The sequence below is a fragment of the Myxine glutinosa genome, chromosome 14 (genome assembly GCF_964187855.1).
Source record: "Myxine glutinosa chromosome 14, kmMyxGlut1.1, whole genome shotgun sequence".
In the NCBI taxonomy this organism is placed as follows: domain Eukaryota; kingdom Metazoa; phylum Chordata; class Myxini; order Myxiniformes; family Myxinidae; genus Myxine; species Myxine glutinosa.
The window spans coordinates 38,360,588-38,378,607 of record NC_136274.1 but is presented as its reverse complement, the minus strand read 5'-3'; the positions used below and the strand labels follow the sequence as shown (position 1 = coordinate 38,378,607).

Genomic DNA, 18,020 nt, shown 5'->3' with positions numbered 1-18,020 from the left:
TTCATTTGGAAACCACTTTCAAAACCACTAAAAGCTCGTGTTAGGATCCCAAGCCCACCACCCTAACCATTAGACATTATATCTGATTGCTCCCAAACATTAGCACTTCTGAAATTAAAAAAGTTCATGTGGACACGATTCACAGACGATGGGAGACACTTTTACGGTAAAAAAAAAAAAAAACTTTATCATTGTGTCACGACAAATGGCCATGTTGCAGCACATTCTTGAAAAAGCAATTCCTCAATATCCCCTCGACTTTGATCAAAGTCTGTCCATTTCCTTAATTACCTGATCGGTGCACCAATACCATAGGGCGAGGATAGTCAAGCCAAAGACCATACCAGGCCAAGGAAGATCGCCAGTAATGGGGTCTCTGAGGAGATTGAAGGAGTCTTGTCGAGGCATGTAGCATTCCTTGTTAATGGTCGAATTTGGAGACACCTGAGGGGTGGCGTTCATGTACTTGTTGTGCAATCCTTCATAACCTCCGACATTATAGAAAGCTGCAGAATAAGGGATAGACACAACATATTGCGTTGTCTGTTAGAAAAAAAAGACAAACTTTTGAACCTCAAGTGAAACTAAAAGCTAAAATGCATTTTTTTTGTAATAGAATAGAATATGGATGGAAATATTCAACTAGAGCGAAGTTGATGGCACGCCATCGCAAATGCCCACACTTCCCATCTAAAGCAAAGTTAAAAGATGGCAAAACCTTCCACCAGGAATAAACCAATACCAAATTTTGAGTTTTTCCCCATTTTGACACCTGTGACCTTAAGTCGACACTTCTTCGGGGGCATGATCCCAGGGTCAAATACAAAAAAACGCGACATATTTCATGCAACCCCCAATGTTGATGCATATACAAAGTTTCATTTTAAAAAGTTGTAAAATGTGCCCGGAATTGCATTTTCCGGAATTTGACCTTTTGACGCCACCTAAGGGGGCGGAGCCAAAAATCAAAAATTATACTATAATTACATATGTTAATGATTATGTCATAGGTTCCTCCATTATGACGTCATAATTCGACAAGTACAAAACTTCATCCGATCAGATGAAATTTCTTGAGTGTCACCTAGGGATAAATTTGTGGAGAAAAAAATAATGATGACGTCATCGGTCACGTGGTTCGGCCGCCATATTTATTTTAACACAAAACCTTAAAAACCACCAAAAGCTCGAGGCGAGACGAGGGTCTGCAATCCTGGCGAGGGTCTGCAATCTCTGATTGCTCTTTCTTGTTTCTTTAGTATTTTAGTTAAGCGTACTATACCATCCATGTGATAGGACTGCATTGCATGCGTTTGTAATAGATAGATAACCATACTGTCCAAGTGTCCCACCACAGCCTGTAGTAGGAGCCTGGAAAGCACCAATCAGGACAAGTGTGGCATGTAGGAGTGATCTGAAGTATGCTACACCTCTAGTCCCTTGATTTATATATGCACCGATCTTGGTCAAGATGGCCTGTAGAAGGCCCTAGAGGGGATTAAAGGCGGTGTGCAGGGTCAGTTCCTGTGTTCCTGGTGGTTGGTGCCTATGAGTTCTGGGGCTGGTCGACTCTCTTGTTCTGATGATTCTGTTCCTGGCCGTGGGTCATTTTTCTCAGGTGCTTGCGATTCCTGCGCTACTCCAGGGAAAGGAGTTAGTGTGTCTCACTCGGTGGTCAGTGGAATTCACAAAAGAGCAATCAATATAGCAGTGCCAATGCCACAACCTGACCAAACCCGATGGTGCAACCGAGCGATTGCTGGACCTGTTCTTTGGACGAGCCGGAAGAGCCCATCAGGCACCTTTCCCTAATAGATGGAGTGCATCTTCTTTCATGACCTGTTAGTTGTTACCCTTGACAGGACTATCGAATGTCTGTGGGCCCTAAATTATATCGATACGGCAATACCGTGTGTCGCTTGGTTTATTTGTTGGGCACATTTTGATTGGGCTAAAAAGGGAATTTTCATTGCTTTTACTGTTTGTTTGCTGTGCTTGGTTTTTAAACACACACACACACACACACACACACACACACACACACACACACCTGTTTGAATCAACTTGTTATCTGGTCATCAAAGACCAGATCGAAAAGAGTCACCGGCACAGGACGAAAACCGGTTAGATTCCGAGTCCGGGCTCATTGCAACAATCCATTTGTTTTCTTTACACCTAATTTAGCTGTTATGGTTAATTTTACATCCTTATGGTGGTTGACAATATGGTGATGTATATGCATATCCTATCCATCCACTTACTTTCTTTGAGAAATAGGTACGATTTACCATAACTAAGGTTACGATGTAGCATACTTACCGTAGCCTGTGAGAATGAAACCTCCAATGACCATAATGATAGTTTGTAGTGTATCTGTGTAAATCACTGCTGTCAATCCACCTGGAAAAAAGAAAAATAAATAAAACAGAGTATAACTTAGAAAAGGCTGTGCAGAAAAGGAAAGTTTTCAATCAGATTTTTTAGGAGGTAGAATCCTTAAAGAACAAAATGTCCAAAGCTGGGGGGTTCTAAGGTAGTGCAGGCATAAAATAAGACTGACCACTCACTCATTTGAGCCTGACTACTGGGAGATTTAAGAAGCACTAATTTTGGGTTAAAATTTTAAGAAGAATGCCCTAACTTAAGAAGATTTAAAAAGCACTTGCGAAGAACCCGTCCTTAAGGGCAGGTTCATTCCCCCAGAATTGGCATATTTTAGTACGAACTGTAATACCCCTTCCCACTGAGAGTGGTGCTATATGATACACATTTACATCGAATCTACATCATCCCCCCACCCTGAACTCCCAAGACAATTAATTTTTTTAATTGCCTGAAACTTCTTGGTCATGGGTTTTTGGAATGCCTGATAATATATCCATCCAAAAATAATAACCACACACTTGGTCATTTCCAGCAAATAAATGACCCCTGGTTTATGGACGAACAGGGGGTCTATACTGGTTATCGAAAAGAGCATTCTAAATTCACCTTCACATGTATTAATCTCCCGCGATGAAGCTAACTCCAAGGGCCTCTCACTCACTCACCGCAGGCAGGTTGGTGGTCTTTCCGTCTTCTACCGACTCCTCTCTGGCCTTGCCCCCCCCCCCCCCCAGCTCTCTCTGGGCTCTGTCCCGCAAATATTCCTACAGGTCGCACAAGATCTGCCTGCAACCCTCTTATGATCAAACTGCCAAAATCAAGACTTTCTGCTCACCTTCACTCCTTCATTCCTCTTTTCTCCCGCCTCTGGAACAAACTCCCTCACTCTCTTCAATCCCACTCCACCCTCCAGGTCTTTAAAACAGCTGTTCACCACCATCTCTTATCTTCCCCCATCCAAAACCTTGATCTTTTCTACCCCCGCTAATTTCACCCCAATTCCACTTTTTTGAAATACCAACTTCTGTCCTGGAAGTCCTTGGTGTCCTTGTGTTTTCTACTTCTCCCCCCCCCCCCCCTTCCCACGCCTCCTCCCCCCAAGCCCTCTCCCTTCCACACTTCTCCCTGCTCTCAAATGTTGTGGTTGTGTGCTTCCCCTTCTCTCCCCATCTTGTTTTCCGCTCCCTCTTTTTATATATTTTGTTTGTCTGGTTGATTTGTTTGTGAAGTAAATGTTAGCTCTTTCACGAGCCTCGATTCAGTATACAAAAAAAAACAAAAAAAAACAAAAAACATTTGTATTATGGAGAGGTACCCGTGCTGTGAACGGGTGGGACGCCATGATCGAAAAAAAAAAATGTTTTCAGGAATTTTATGGAAACTCTCACCCACTTTAGGACACGTGCAGGGACCACAAAAGCTGCAGACAAAATTCGGTGGGGGTGTCCCCAAATATGTGCGAGTAGTAGTGTGTAAAATTGTCCATAATCCCGGGCTAGTCCCTGGTGTTGGGCTGGCGGCTAGGGTGCCGGCTTGGGATACCTAGGATCCTGGGTTCGAATCCCGGTCCAATCGCTGAATTAACGCCAGGGGGGTTGACTCAGCCTGTTCATCCTTCCGAGGTCGGCAAATTGAGTACCAGTTCACTGGTAATTCCCTGCTTGTCGTTAAAGGCAGCAAAAAGGGCTGGCGTCAGGAAGGGCATCCGGCCGTAAAACATTGCTTCAAAAAGGGGACCGAAAAACAACAACAACCACAGTTCCCGAAAAAGGCCAACCCCCGCTTGCGGGGAAAAATGGCCTCTAAAGGTGGTTTTAGTAGTGTGTAAAATCAATGCACTTTTTAATGATGAAGCTGATAACAATGACGATGGTGATGTTGTCCGCTGGGGCGGGGGATTGGCTCTTATGCGTCATGATGAAGGAAATGGGTTATGACAGAAAAATGGCAAAAAGTCTGAAGCGAATGTGGTGTGATGTTTATGGAAAAGACGCCAAAAATTCCGGCATTTCACGGGTGGAAACCAAAAATCTCAATTGTACTGTCGAATCTGCGAATGTTTTCCCCACATGGAGAAAGATCCGCGTCGTACAAACCAGTAAATGTTTCCACCGTATGTTGTAAATGGCGAAACTGATAACGCCGAACCCGTGAAGTGACACTTCTACCTTGACTTGAGAGGACTCACTTGATTGACTTGACTTGAGAAGGGGAGGAGAGTATGGAAGGAGAACCCATCTTGACTGACTTACTTCTGTTGTTCATTTTTAAATTTGAAAGCATCGAATACACTTTGCTTTACAAATTAATAATTGATTAAAACTAAACGTTATTAATAAATATTATATACTCCAGTCAGTCTACAAATACAATTTATTACGTACAAAGTTTTTCGTATTGTTTAATTATATAGTCCATTTTTCCCCGCGAGAGCAGGGGTTAGCCTTGCGGGCCCCATGGCAATCATGGTTCCCTGTTTGAGGCAATGTTTTTATGGCCGGATGCCCTTCCTGATGCCAACCCTTGGTCACCTCTTACGATGCGCAGGGATACGGTGTACCTATTCTAAACCGGGGTACACACCGGGATCATTCATCCCAGCAAGCTGGTACCCAATTTGCCGACCTCAGAAGGACGACAGGCTGAGTCAACCCCCCTGGCGTTAATTCAGCAATCGACCGGGATTCAAACTCAGGATCCTAGGATCCCAAGCCAGCACCCTAACCGCTAAGTCAACACCAGGCTCTATATATATGTATATATAGAGCCTGGTGTTGACTATATATATATATATATATATCTGGATCAGCGACGTGCTGATCCAGCGTACGCTCCCATCTTACTATAATTCACCAAATGTCCGTCCGTCTGTCTGTCTGTCCATTCGAAGGTACCGTAAAAACTGCTGAACCGATCGCAACGATATTTTGGGTGGGTAATCCTGGGATCTCCAGGAGTAAAATAGGCTATTTAGTTTTTCCAATTTCAGCTTTGGTCTCCAGCATTCTCAGGTTTGGACTCCCGCATAACATTCGCGTTCGCATAACGTTCATTGTGACGATGTTTTCATTGTGACAATGTTGTTTTCCCGGGTGCCGCACAAACGGCGGCACCGATCGCTGATCCGATCGAACTCGGTGACCTCGGACAAAGACCTTTTATATGGACCCGGGTTGAATCCCTGCTTGAGAGAATTCCAAACCCCTCCCCGCCATCACGGCCGTCTCTCCAACTTACAATCCCACGAGATGTGCGGAAAGGACGACCCAAAACCAATATAAACATCATTAAACATCATTCGTATATAAACATCATTAAAAGTAAATAATGACCTCGGCCAAAGTTCAAACGACATTTAATCTCTACATGAGAGAATTTCACAAAGCTATTTGGGCGTTGAATACGCTAACAGATCGCTCTCTCCATCGATATTGCCAAAGCCGTAACAGCTATCGGCTCAAAATCCTTTTAACTGTTGATTTGGTACAGTTACACGTATCGGGAATTTGGTACACGTATCGGGAGTACGTACGACATAGCGATTGTGAATGTGACAGCTCTGAGGCATCTTTCGCTTGGCATCGCAGTGACGGCGAGCACCAATATGGCGGCTGTAAGATTAAAATCTGGCTTCAAGCCCCCTCACCACCCAAAGCCTTCAACCAAACATCAACACGCTCCTCACCCTTCATTCCCGTTCTTCAAAGCAAAGCGGTAAAAATTGTTGTATCGCCATTATATATGACGACCAACGGTACCCGCCCTAAAGGCGGGGCTTCAATTGGGAGGTGCGATTTATATAAACATCCGTTAAATTTTACCCGCAAATCATCAAAATCTAAACAGTATTTTTAGAATTTCAATAAAAAACCACATCACTGTAATTTGATGATTTGCGTGTGATATGATTTAACGGATGTTTATATGAATCGTTTAAAATAAAATAAAAAGCCTTCAAATTCTGATATTTTGCCATTTCATTTGGGCCTCCCAATTGAAGCCCCATTCATAGGGCGGGTACCGTTGCTAGTATCTCTAATTCGATATCGCCTCTTACGATGCGCAGGGATACGGTGTACCTATTCTAAATCGGGGTACACACCGGGGTACATATACACTACTCACAATAAGTTAGGGATATTGGCAGGTTCTTCGGTGGTTGATTTTGTGTATTAATTATGTTGAAAAAAGTTGTTGGTTCTAATTCTATGGTTATTAATGTGTGAAAAAACACAGCATTCTTGATTTCAATACCCTAACCCTAACCCCTATAATAATAAAAAACTCACTCCCACAATACCCCTAATTTATTGTGAGTAGTGTGTGTGTATATATATATGAAATCAGATATCGAATTAGAGTTTTGATAAAACCAGAGAGAGAGAGAGAGAGAGAGAGAGAGAGAGAGAGAGGGTCAGATAGCGTGAGCCGAACAAAAGAGGCTTCAGAGCTTTGCAGTTTGAACAAAATGGTGGAGATTTGATGTTAAATCCCCTCCCAGAACAGGTGAAAACACTCCCTCAACAGGGGAAGCTCCACCCATGAACAGATGGATAGACTGGAGGAGATTATTATATTGTCGATGCGTACTATTGTTAAAGCAAGTTGTGCAGTATCTCCTCATTACGTACAGTCGTAGCCAAAAATATTGGCACCCTTGCACTTTTTTCAAATAACTCACAATTTTCTCTAAAAATAAGTTGAAATTCACAATGTATTTGGTCTCCACAATTCTTTATTTCACTGATAATATTACAGAACCTTTGTTTTTGATTCAGAACTTAATATATCCTTTTAAATCAGAAAATAAAAAGAGACATGGCATTGACAAAATTATTGACACCCGAGACTTAATATTTGGTAGCGCAGCCTTTGGACAAAATAACTGCAGTCAAGCGCTTCCTATAGCCATGAATGAGCTTCCCACTCCTCTCTGCTGGCAGTTTGGCCCACTCTTGTTGTGGAAACTGCTCCAGTTCTCGCAGATTTGAAGGGTGCCTTCTCCCAACTGCTGTTTTCAAATCTCCCCACATGTGTTCAATGGGATTTAGATATGGACTCATTGCTGGCCACTTCAGAACAGTCCAGCGTTTTATCTTGAACCATTCCTGGGTGCTTTTTGAAGGGTGTTTGGGGTCATTGTCCAGCTGCATGACCTATGACCTTCGATGGAGACACAGCTTTCTGACACTGGGTTGCATTTGCACATTGCGCTCCAAAATGCCAAGGTGATTTCATGATGCCATGCACACATTTAAGGCACCCAGTGCCAGAGGCAGTACAGCAACCCCAAAACATCATTGACTCAAGTGTTTGTGTGCTTCCCTTCTCTTGTCTTCCGCTCCCTCTTTTTATATATTTTGTTTGTCTGGTTGATTTGTTTGTGAAGTAAATGTCAGCTCTTTCACGAGCCTCGATTCAGTATACAAAAAAACCTCCTCCATCTTCGACTGCAGGGAAGGTGTACTTTTCTTTGAAGGCTTCATTTTGTTTTCTGTAAACATAGAGATGATGTGCTTTACCAAAAAGCTCTAATCTGGTCTCATCTGTCCACAGGACATTCTCCCAGAAGGAGTTTGGCTTGTTCAGGTGTGTTTTGGAAAACTCCAGTCCAGCTTTCTCAGCAGTGGGGTCCTCCTGTGTCTCTCACCATAGAACCCCCTTTCATTGAGATGGCGACGGATGGTGCGAGTTGAAACTGTCGTACATTGTGTCTGAAGGTCAGCTTAAACCTGTTTGGCAGTTGATCGAGGTGCTTTCTCTACCAGTCACACAATCTATCACTGCAATATTTGATCAAGTTTTTTCTTACGGCCACGTCCAGGGAGGTTGGCTACAGTGCCATGGGCCTTAAACTTCCTGATAACATTGCGTACGGTGGACACAGGAACATCAAGCTCTCTGGAGATGGACTTGTAGCCTTGAGATTGTACATGCTTGGCTACAATCTTGTGTCTGACCTCCTCAGGCAATTCTCTCGTTTTCTTTCTTTTCTCCATGCTCATTGCGGTGCACACAGTGACACAAAACAGCAGAATGACTCCTTTTCTCTATTCAAAATGGTTGAATGAGTGATTTTTATATTACATGCACCTGCAACTCACCCACAGGTGAGTTCAATTCCAAAGTAAAGGAGAATCACCTGCTTGAAATCTAATTATTTCTAACAACTTCGAAAAGGTGCCAATAATATTGTCCGGGCCATTTTAGGATTTCTGTGTGGAATAAGCTAAGATTTAGTATTTTTTTCAGCTTTTTTTGTTTTGTTTCACTGTAAACCAAACAAATACAAATGTGGATACCAAAATATTTTTTATTTCAACAATTTTCTGGAAGAAATGGTGCATTGTTTGAAAAAAGTGCAAGGGTGCCAATATTTTTGGCCACGACTGTAAATAGATGTGATCACATGACCCATTTATAAGGCATCGATTATTACACATACACAGGGTAGGAAATTGGAAATGGCAACATTGAGAAAAGGAACAGAAGGGAAGAAGACAGGAATGGAGGTATCTCTCTTTATTGTGTAAGTATAGGTAGGGAGTAAATTTAGCAAATTAAAATTGAGGAAAAGAAGAGAATGTGGGACGGCAGGAGAAGGACAATAAGTGAGCGGAGTTTGGAATTGAAGGGAAGGAAGATTGGGAGGATATAGGAGTATGGTGTTGGTGTCCAAAATAAATAGATAACTCAAAAAGAGAAGGACAGCAGGGCAGCAGAAGGTCCGAGTGCAGACAGAAGAATGAATGAATGAATGATCGTTTTAAGGCCATTTCCCCCGCTAGAGCGGAAGGGACGGGAATATTGGACCGGATATAAATATAAATGCAACTAGGAGAGGGAATTGTATGAGATATATCGTTGATGGGGGTGAGAGTCGGGGGGTGGGGGGTTCCCCATGTAAACGCTCCTCAAAGTAATTTACTGGATGATGACGTCATTGGCATCCAGATCAGGAAAAATAGAGTTTAACAAGTTAGAAATTTTTTTTTTTTTAAATAAAAAAACCACGGGACAAGGAATCTCCAAAAAACACCAAACAAGATAGGAAGGAATGACAAGGTGGGAATAACACCACAATCCTTTTATGGATTGCCATCGCAACGTATTTTGATATTTTTGTCATGGGGGCAATAGTAATTTATGAAGATGTCTATGTTAGAGGTAGTTATAGACTTGTAGTGTGGGTTGGTGTAATTGTTTATTTTATTTGTTGTGGGATTGAGATGGAAAACGTCAAAAGATGTCGTGGCGACAATCCATTCCTTCCTACCTTGTTTGGTTGTTTTTTTAGGGATTCCATCCCGACATGTTTTAAATTTATTTTATTTTCTGACTTTTTGTATATATGGTCATAGTAGTTGGGTAGTTGTGTGAGAATGGAAGCTGGTCCAGAATAAGAGATATCAGAAAAAGGAAAAGATGTAGAACATCAGGGTAAGGAAGAATTTACTAAAATAATAGTTACCCAAAGGCTTTCATTTGTATCATGCAATACATTGGGATCTTTAATGATACTGGACCTGTTATTGTGTAAAGTCCAGTGATGATGAGAAGGCAAACGACACCAACGTACAGATTCCAACCCATTGCTTGTTGGATGAAAATGGCTCCAGAAAACATGTCAGCCTGAAAGAGTTTAAAAAAATATATGAATGGATAAGCATCAGCAGAACCAATCACATTGCTAGAATATTTTTTGTCAAAATTGTAACGTAACCTCAATTCTCTGTATTCCCACTTAATATTCTATCAACAGATCTTTTTTGAAATCGGTTAAATTAAATGATCGTAGCTTTCATTGGAACCGGAAGAGACAGAAAGCGCGGATCCAACATGGCGTTTCTTTTGAAAGCTTCATTATGATGATAATGTCATGTGACCATGTGTCAGAACAGCTCACACGGCATTCAGAAGGCAAATCAATTCCGATGAATGCACAAAGCTACTTTTGGAGTTACAAAAACTTATTACAGTGGAGGAAATGTCTGTATAACTACACCAAGCAAAGGATTAAAGAAAATACAGATTTAATGTCTGACGAGAACGGCATTCGGTAGAGACCACACCTCCACTAGGCTGAAGAGTTTACATTTTGCATCCCACTGATAGGCCGGATCTGGATCTGGACCTTAACCAAAATCTAATCAGCTTGTTCTTGTCACCTACCCAACTCATTCACCAAGTTTTGACATGTCATCCACAACTTTTTGAAATTTCATGCTATATATCGTTTTTGGTCCGATCACTCAATGGTGAAGAATCAGTTATTTAATTCTACACTCACATTGGTCATATATCAGACACATGAAGTTTCAGATTTTTTGGACAATAATTTCAATTCAACCAATTATGGCTGGAACACCACTTCACTGATGACATCATCATTATCACTCTATATACCCCATGGAGAGTTAATTATATACTAAGTTTCATTATTTTTCGTTGAGCGGTTTCAGAGAAAAAATGTCCACTTTTTTTCCCTTTAATCCAATATGACTGCCATACCATGAGGCCTATGACTTCAGAATAAAAACCACCTTTAGAGGCCATTTTTCCCTGCAAAGCAGGGGTTGGCCTTTTTCGGGGACCGTGGTTGTTGTTGTTTTTTGGTCCCCTTTTTGAAGCAATGTTTTACGGCCGGATGTCCTTCCTGCCGCCAACCCTGTTTGTCGCCTTTTACGACAAGCAGGGAATTACCAGTGAACTGGTACTCAATTTGCCGACCTCAGAAGGATGACAGGCTGAGTCAACCCCCCTGGCATTATTTCAGCGATCGACCGGGATTCGAACCCAGGATCCTCGGATCCTAAGCTGGCACCCTAGCCGCTAGCCCAACACCAGGCTTATGACTTCAGAATAAACAATTAAATATTCTCCATGGAAAGTCCCACCTAGGTTTTGCATATATTGGACAACCGGTTGCAGAGAAAACCATTTTAAAAGCGAATATATATATATATATATATTGTTGCGGATATGAGATTGGCCTCCATCCATATCCGCTTGTAAATATTCCCCTATTTCCCCAATACTTCCCAACTATCCCCAATCCCCCATTCCCTAGTCCCATTTTCTGTAAACAACACTCTGTAGACCCGACCTTCCCCTATTTCCCCCATTAAATGTCGCATCCAGGTCCACCGCATCTCACGTAGACAACTATAGGACATCTTGCTAGTTATTCTTAGTCTATGTCAGTTAAGGACTCGTTTCCATTAATTCTGACTCTTCGTTGCACCAGAATGTGATTGTATGGCACCGTTAGGAAGTTTAGGACCTCCCAATACCTCCCCGCAGCTCTTCCTCACGGTTCAGCAACAACAACAACAACAACAGCAACAACAACGGCGGCGGCGCGGGGAGTGCGCGTCCTCACTCCGGCTTGGTTAGCCGCCATCGAACATGTGCTCCGACGGGGTTACCACGTAGGGGCTCGCTGTCAGCTCCTCGTCAAGGGCGGAGCTCGGTAACCCCCCGCACCCAATAGAAGCGGCGGACCGATTCCATCTGGGGCTGAGCCAACGAGCCGAGGGCGTGTCACTCCCCGCTGAGCATGCGCAGGAAGAGGGAGGTGACGTCAGATGCGCGCTGGACTTGAAGGAAGAGAGACGCCACCTCCGAGCGCTGCAATACCTCCCCGCATCTCTGGACCGGACCGTGTTGATTCTGCCCCTGAGCCAAGGTGCACCTTGTGCTATCGACTGCCTGTCCTTCCCTGCCATCAATCCCTGTGTAAGTCAGTCTTGTCCCGTTTGTCTGTGGTCTGTTGGGAATAGACAAGATTGTGTCGAAGTGCCCATCTTTTCTGTGCTTTACCTCTTACCTTGTAATCTACCCCTTTTCTGCACCACCAATTATATCCTCCTTCGGAGGTCTTGAGAACTGTACCCCTTGTGTCGTTTCATTTATCCCAGCCGTTGTGTCCTTTCCTTCATTGATTTAGCATAGCGCGATTTGGCCAACGTTCGAGTGGAATCGGGTGAGTTGGGGGTAATCGGGTAAACTGTGCGAACACGGCGGCCATTCCGCTCGGTCAAGCAACATCTTAAGTCGTGTCCGTAACAATATATATATATATATATATATACACGAGTATATATATATATATATATATATATATATATATATATATTGTTACGGACACGGCTAAAGATGTTGCTTGACCGAGCGGAATGGCCGCCGTGTTCGTACAGTTGACCCGATTACCCCGAACGTTGGCCAAATCGCGTCACAGATATTCAATTGGGGAAAACTCTAAAGCGATCGAATGGAAAGAGGAAGAAGAGGACGAAGACGTACAGCAGAGGAACAGGATTTATTATTTATACCACACAAACGAAAAGGAGCAGTCAAGGTTATTTACAGCAGGTGACACAGTGCAAAGATTAGCTTATCTAACTGGCTTACTTAGGCCCAGACAGACCACGGACAAACGGACAAGGCTGACTCACACAGGGATTGATGGCAGGTAGACCGATGGCACAAGGTGCACCTTGGCCCGGGGACAGGATACAGCTCAGTCTTTGGGAGGTCTTTCTTAATGGCAGAGGTCTCTCGGCGCTCGGAGGGTGCGTCCTTTCTCCTTCAGCTCTGCGCGCATCTCCCGTCACCACTCCCCCTGGCTGCGCATGCTCAACGGGGAGTGACACGCCCTCGGCTGGTTGGCTCCGCCCCACTGGGCCCGGTCCGCCGCTTCCATTGGGTGCGGGGGTTACCGGGCTCCGCCCTTGACGAGGAGCTGACAGGGAGCCCCTTTTTGGTAACCCCGTCGAGCACATGTTCGATGGCGGCTCGTTGGGAAGGCCTGGTGCCCTCCCAACACCCCCTACCAACCAAGCCGGAGTGAGGACGCGCACTTCCCGCGCCCGCTGCTGCCGTTGCTGTTGTTGTTGTTGTTGTTGCTGAACCATGAGGAAGAGCTGCGGGGAGGTATCGGGAGGTCCTAAACTTCCTAACAGTGCCATACAATCACATTCTGGTGCAACGAAGGGTCAGAATTAATGGAAACGAGTCCTTAACTGACATAGACTAAGAATAACTAGCAAGATGTCCTATAGTTGTCTTACATGAGATGCGGTGAACCTGGGCACGACATTTAATGGGGGAAATAGGGGGAGGTCGGGTCTACAGAGTGTTGTTTACAGAAAATGGGACTAGGGAATGGGGGATTGGGGATAGTTGGGAAGTATTGAGGAAATAGGGGAATATTTACAAGCGGATATGGATGGATGCAAATCCCATATCCGCAACATTGCACCCTTCTCTACCTCGGGGCGTCCCGACCCGATAAATTTTTACCTACTTTAGTGTGGCACTCAGATGTAGTTCCCTCTACTATTAACTCAACCCTGAGTGCGACAGTTTTACAGATATTCACAAATGAGTAAATATGTCCCCCTGCGACGTTGCACCCTTCTCCTAACAGAAACACACCCACAGGATAACCAAATCGCGGAATGGTCTTCAAACTATACATTGACGGTGGGGAGCATTATTTACTTTATTTATAAAACTAACCCAGGTCCTGCGATTGTTCTTTCTGGGGGGAGACAGTCTGCTCTGCATCGACGCACCATGAAAACACCCAAAACGCACCAATACATTCTCAAGCACCAATCAGTGCAGTCACCACTGTTCATCAATGTTCAACAATAAAAAAATAACCAAACAACCCCTAACCCTGCAGGTGATCTCTTGCTCTTCGGCTCCCTCTGCTGGCTATTATTATGTCTTCCAGTTGTTGTCATTCTCTCTCATTTTCTTACTGGCGGCCTATTTGCAATAAAGTGTGCCCAACGTGTCCATTTTATTTTCTTTATGGCCCACAGGGAGCCGACTATGGGTGGTTCACCTGTGGGGCATCGGTGCCCTGTGGCCAAGGTCCGCCAGCAGAATCTCGGGCCCTCATGGCCGGTTCCAGCAGAGGGGCCATGCCCCAACCCATGGGGTCCATAAGTGGTGCTCGGCCACAGACATGTGGTCCATAATGTGGTGCATCGATGCAGACAGCTGTGGTTGCGAGAGGTTCGGGCGCCCAATGGCGGACTCGCGCACACTCCCCTTGGCGCCCAATGGCGCACAGGTCCTCATGTGGGAGACAAAAAGGGGGAACAAGACAGATGAGCGAGGGGTAAGGTCTCAAGGGTACACATCCATAAAGGCAATGCAAGGTGAAGTGCGTACGGAGAGCGAAGTGAGAAAAGCTCGTCCCTACCATACGTCACCCCCCTTGTCACCTACCCTACCCTTGCCCTTACCCCATATTTACAAAAATCTACATCTTTACAAATTCGTCACTACTGTCACGTCTTCCCCATTTTTCTCCTATACCAAATTCGTTACCACAATCCCTCTAACCAAAATTTGCTATCACCAATTCATCATCAATCCTCATAAGGAGGGAGAGATGGAACAACAAAGCACAATGTCACACCCACGTCATGATGCGTCTCACAATCCAAAACATCTGCACAATAAAAATAATAAAACATGGCATGGTGTGGAGTTACGTCACCTCAGGTGAGTGGATGTAGATGGTGCGAGGAGATTCTTCATCCTAACTATCCTCTAAATGACTTTAACACGCTTTACACTACCCGGGGTCTTGCCCTGCCAAACCATTGGCCATCTTACACTCTATGCGGTTTTAAAAACCAAATTCCCATTGACCAAACTGTGGTGCTTCCTCAATTTGGGGTCTCACCCCCCCCCCCCCCCCCCCCGATGCAACTCCCTGTGCCCTTGCACAATTTCAGGACTGGGTTGTGTAGCTCTCCCAGCAGGTCTACCCACCTGCACACCTCCACCACTGCAGTTGCCACCCGAGCTTACCTAGCTCCTCACCCTAACCTAACTAACTGGGGAAGGCCCCTCCTGGCTCTGTCACCCCTCGGTGCCCTCTGGCACTGGGCTACCCGGGTCCGTCCTCCGGGTCCTCGGGCCCCATCCACCACTACCGGCTCCCAGAGCCCACCTGCGGCCTCACCTGGCCGACATCCTCACAGTGGTGGAGTGCCCAAACCAACTACACACACTAACAGGCTACACGCCCAGCCATTTCCACAACACTAATGCACCCATCCAAATACCATTCTTCCACCCGCACCACAGATGCCAATATCCAACCACAATTTACCTATACCCTCTACCTAACACTTACACTACCCGCCCCGGGTATCCGTGATGGGGGTCCACTCTTCCCCCATTCACACCTTCGCACCATCCACTCCACTCCACAATTTCCACCATACTCACTCCACGACCATCCATTCCAATATTCCATTTACTCCACACTCCATGTATTCCACACACCTGTTGGTGCACACCTGTGCAATCATACCTGGTGCCACCTGCACCCTCCTCCTCTTCCTGGACCAGTTGGTCAACACAACACACCTCACCATTACCATCACTCAAACACTGCTCCATACACCTGTTCAGTTGCACACCTGTGCAATCACACCTGTTCAATCACACCTGTTCAATCCTCACCCACACGGCATCATCTCATCTACCTACTCCCCTCTAACTTAGTGCTCCCCGTCTTCCCTTTAAACTAAGCACATACCACGTCATTATCATCCACACTAATCTACCTGCGTCCCCACTACAGGTGTCATTGTCACTAACTAACCTTAACGTTACCTAATGTCATCTTCTAGGTCCCTACACATTATCCAAACCCACCCGGGCTAGTTTTCACTGCCATACACCCCATAACTAGTGCTCCTTTGCCCCCCTCTGTGAGGGATGACAGAGTTGCCATCCCACCACATCGGGGAGGTCCTACTATCAATTTGGCACACCAAATTTCAGCCAATCAAAAATTTTGCCAATCATCTGCCAATCACCGTACCAATCATCAAATTTTGCCTTTTTCTAATTTTGGGTCCAAAACACTAACCTCATCACTCGTCTACTTATTAGATCCTCTCGGTGCGCCAATTCCCTTCTAAAGCTCGGCTTCGTACAGCCGAGCAATGAATGCGGGTTGTTTTGTGCCAGCGGCTGGATACGTCCCGCATTCGGGGCAGGGACGGGGGCTTACCCGGGCCGAGATCCCACGCACCACCTTGGCGTGGAGCCATCCAATGTCCCGATCTCGACCTGCCGGCACGTCTCAACAAAAAGTGGTCGCCATGACGACCCTTCCTATCGAGCTGCCCGCTCCGCCTAGTTGAGCACGGACGCAGCCGTTCCAAGCGAGGCCCAGCGTGGATCGCGTACGGCGGTCCTTTCGAACCCGCCGTGGCTCGGATCCCCGCTGGTTCTCGCGGCACGCGAAGCCCGGCATGCACCGAGGGCCCGATTCGGCTAAAAGTCGCTCTAACCGCTAACCCGGTTACCGTCGATGCCTCACCTGCATGCTTACACGCATACGCTACCCCTTTCTTGCTCATACCTCCAGCTGTTCCCATGCTCCTCGTACCTTTCCTTACACACCTCGGTACGCTCATTCTGCTCACAGACTTGGTCACACACCTGACCACCGAACACCTTGGCACACATTCGTCGCTCGCACCCCTCACCAACACACCTCTTCGCGCCCCCTCCTCGGTCACCTCCTCTGTGACAATCACAGGTGTGCTCTCACTCACACACCCAACCACGTGCCTCACGACCAACTCAAGTGTGCATTCCCACACACGCTCTACCATTCCAGGTGTGCATCCTTCTATTCCAGGTGTACATCCTCGCTCACCTGTCACAACCAACTCACGCTCCGTGTCACTCTCACTACTCTCACCTCCACTCTCGGTCGCGCACTCACCCTTACTCTCGACAGCGCACTCTTTCCTCATGCACCTGTCCGTTACACACCTTTCTCGCGCATCCTCTTGCGCACACTCTTTCGTTACTTCCTCCGTAACACTTACCACACCACGCTTCCATGTACCCCCTCGCACACGCGCTTCGACCAACTCACTCTTGACGGCACACTCACTCCTCGGCGTGCACTTTTTCCTCACAAACCCCATGGTCGGACATTCTCGCACACCTCTTTTTTCGCACACCAGACCTGTCGCACACTTCACCAACGGCCTTTCACGAACACCCGGATCCAAACCAATCCCCAAGCCGACTGAAGCTTTCCTCACATCATATACATTGCCGAATATTTCGCCACTCACCTTGGCACCTCGTCTCCGCACCTCTTTTGCCACCTGCACACTCTTTATTTGGTTAGTGAGCAGCACATCATGAGTTGAGCACCGACCTTGTACATATTCCATTACTTCCTCCTTTATCTCCCTCTTAGTTTCTGTCCGTCCCTTCTTAATTTCAATCACCCCCTCTAACACCTCCTTTAACTTTTGCTTCACCTCTTTTATTCCCCGGTGCGTCTCCTCAAGTTCGTCCTCTCAGGCTACCGTGACCGTCTCTATGTGCATCGTCACCTGCCGGTCCTTTGTCTCCATTACCTCTGTCACCTCGTCCAACCTCATTGTCAGTCCCTCACGTACCATCTGACATTGCCTCTGTGTCGCTATTAAGTCATTTTTTATTTCTTTTTGTGTCGCCTTTAACCCTCCTAGTACCGCAGTGTTCCTTTGAACTCCGTTTCTAACTCCGTCCACTAACTCCGTTTGTCCCTCTGTCAGCTGTTCCACCTCCTCCGTCAGATCTTC

The 18,020-nt window shown here is 45.7% G+C and overlaps 1 protein-coding gene across 1 annotated transcript in view; it reads right to left on the bottom strand.

Moving 5' to 3' along the window:
* Positions 1–264: 264 nt before the first annotated feature.
* The window catches only part of LOC144888768 (sodium/glucose cotransporter 1-like), an 83,401-nt gene continuing 65,645 nt past the window's right edge, over positions 265–18,020 (bottom strand). The window contains exons 6-8 of the mRNA XM_078767961.1: positions 9,912–10,017; positions 2,320–2,400; positions 265–506 (exon numbers count right to left, since the gene is read on the bottom strand). Of these exons, the coding sequence (XP_078624087.1) occupies positions 265–506; positions 2,320–2,400; positions 9,912–10,017 (429 nt within the window). The remainder of the gene's footprint in view (positions 507–2,319; positions 2,401–9,911; positions 10,018–18,020) is intronic.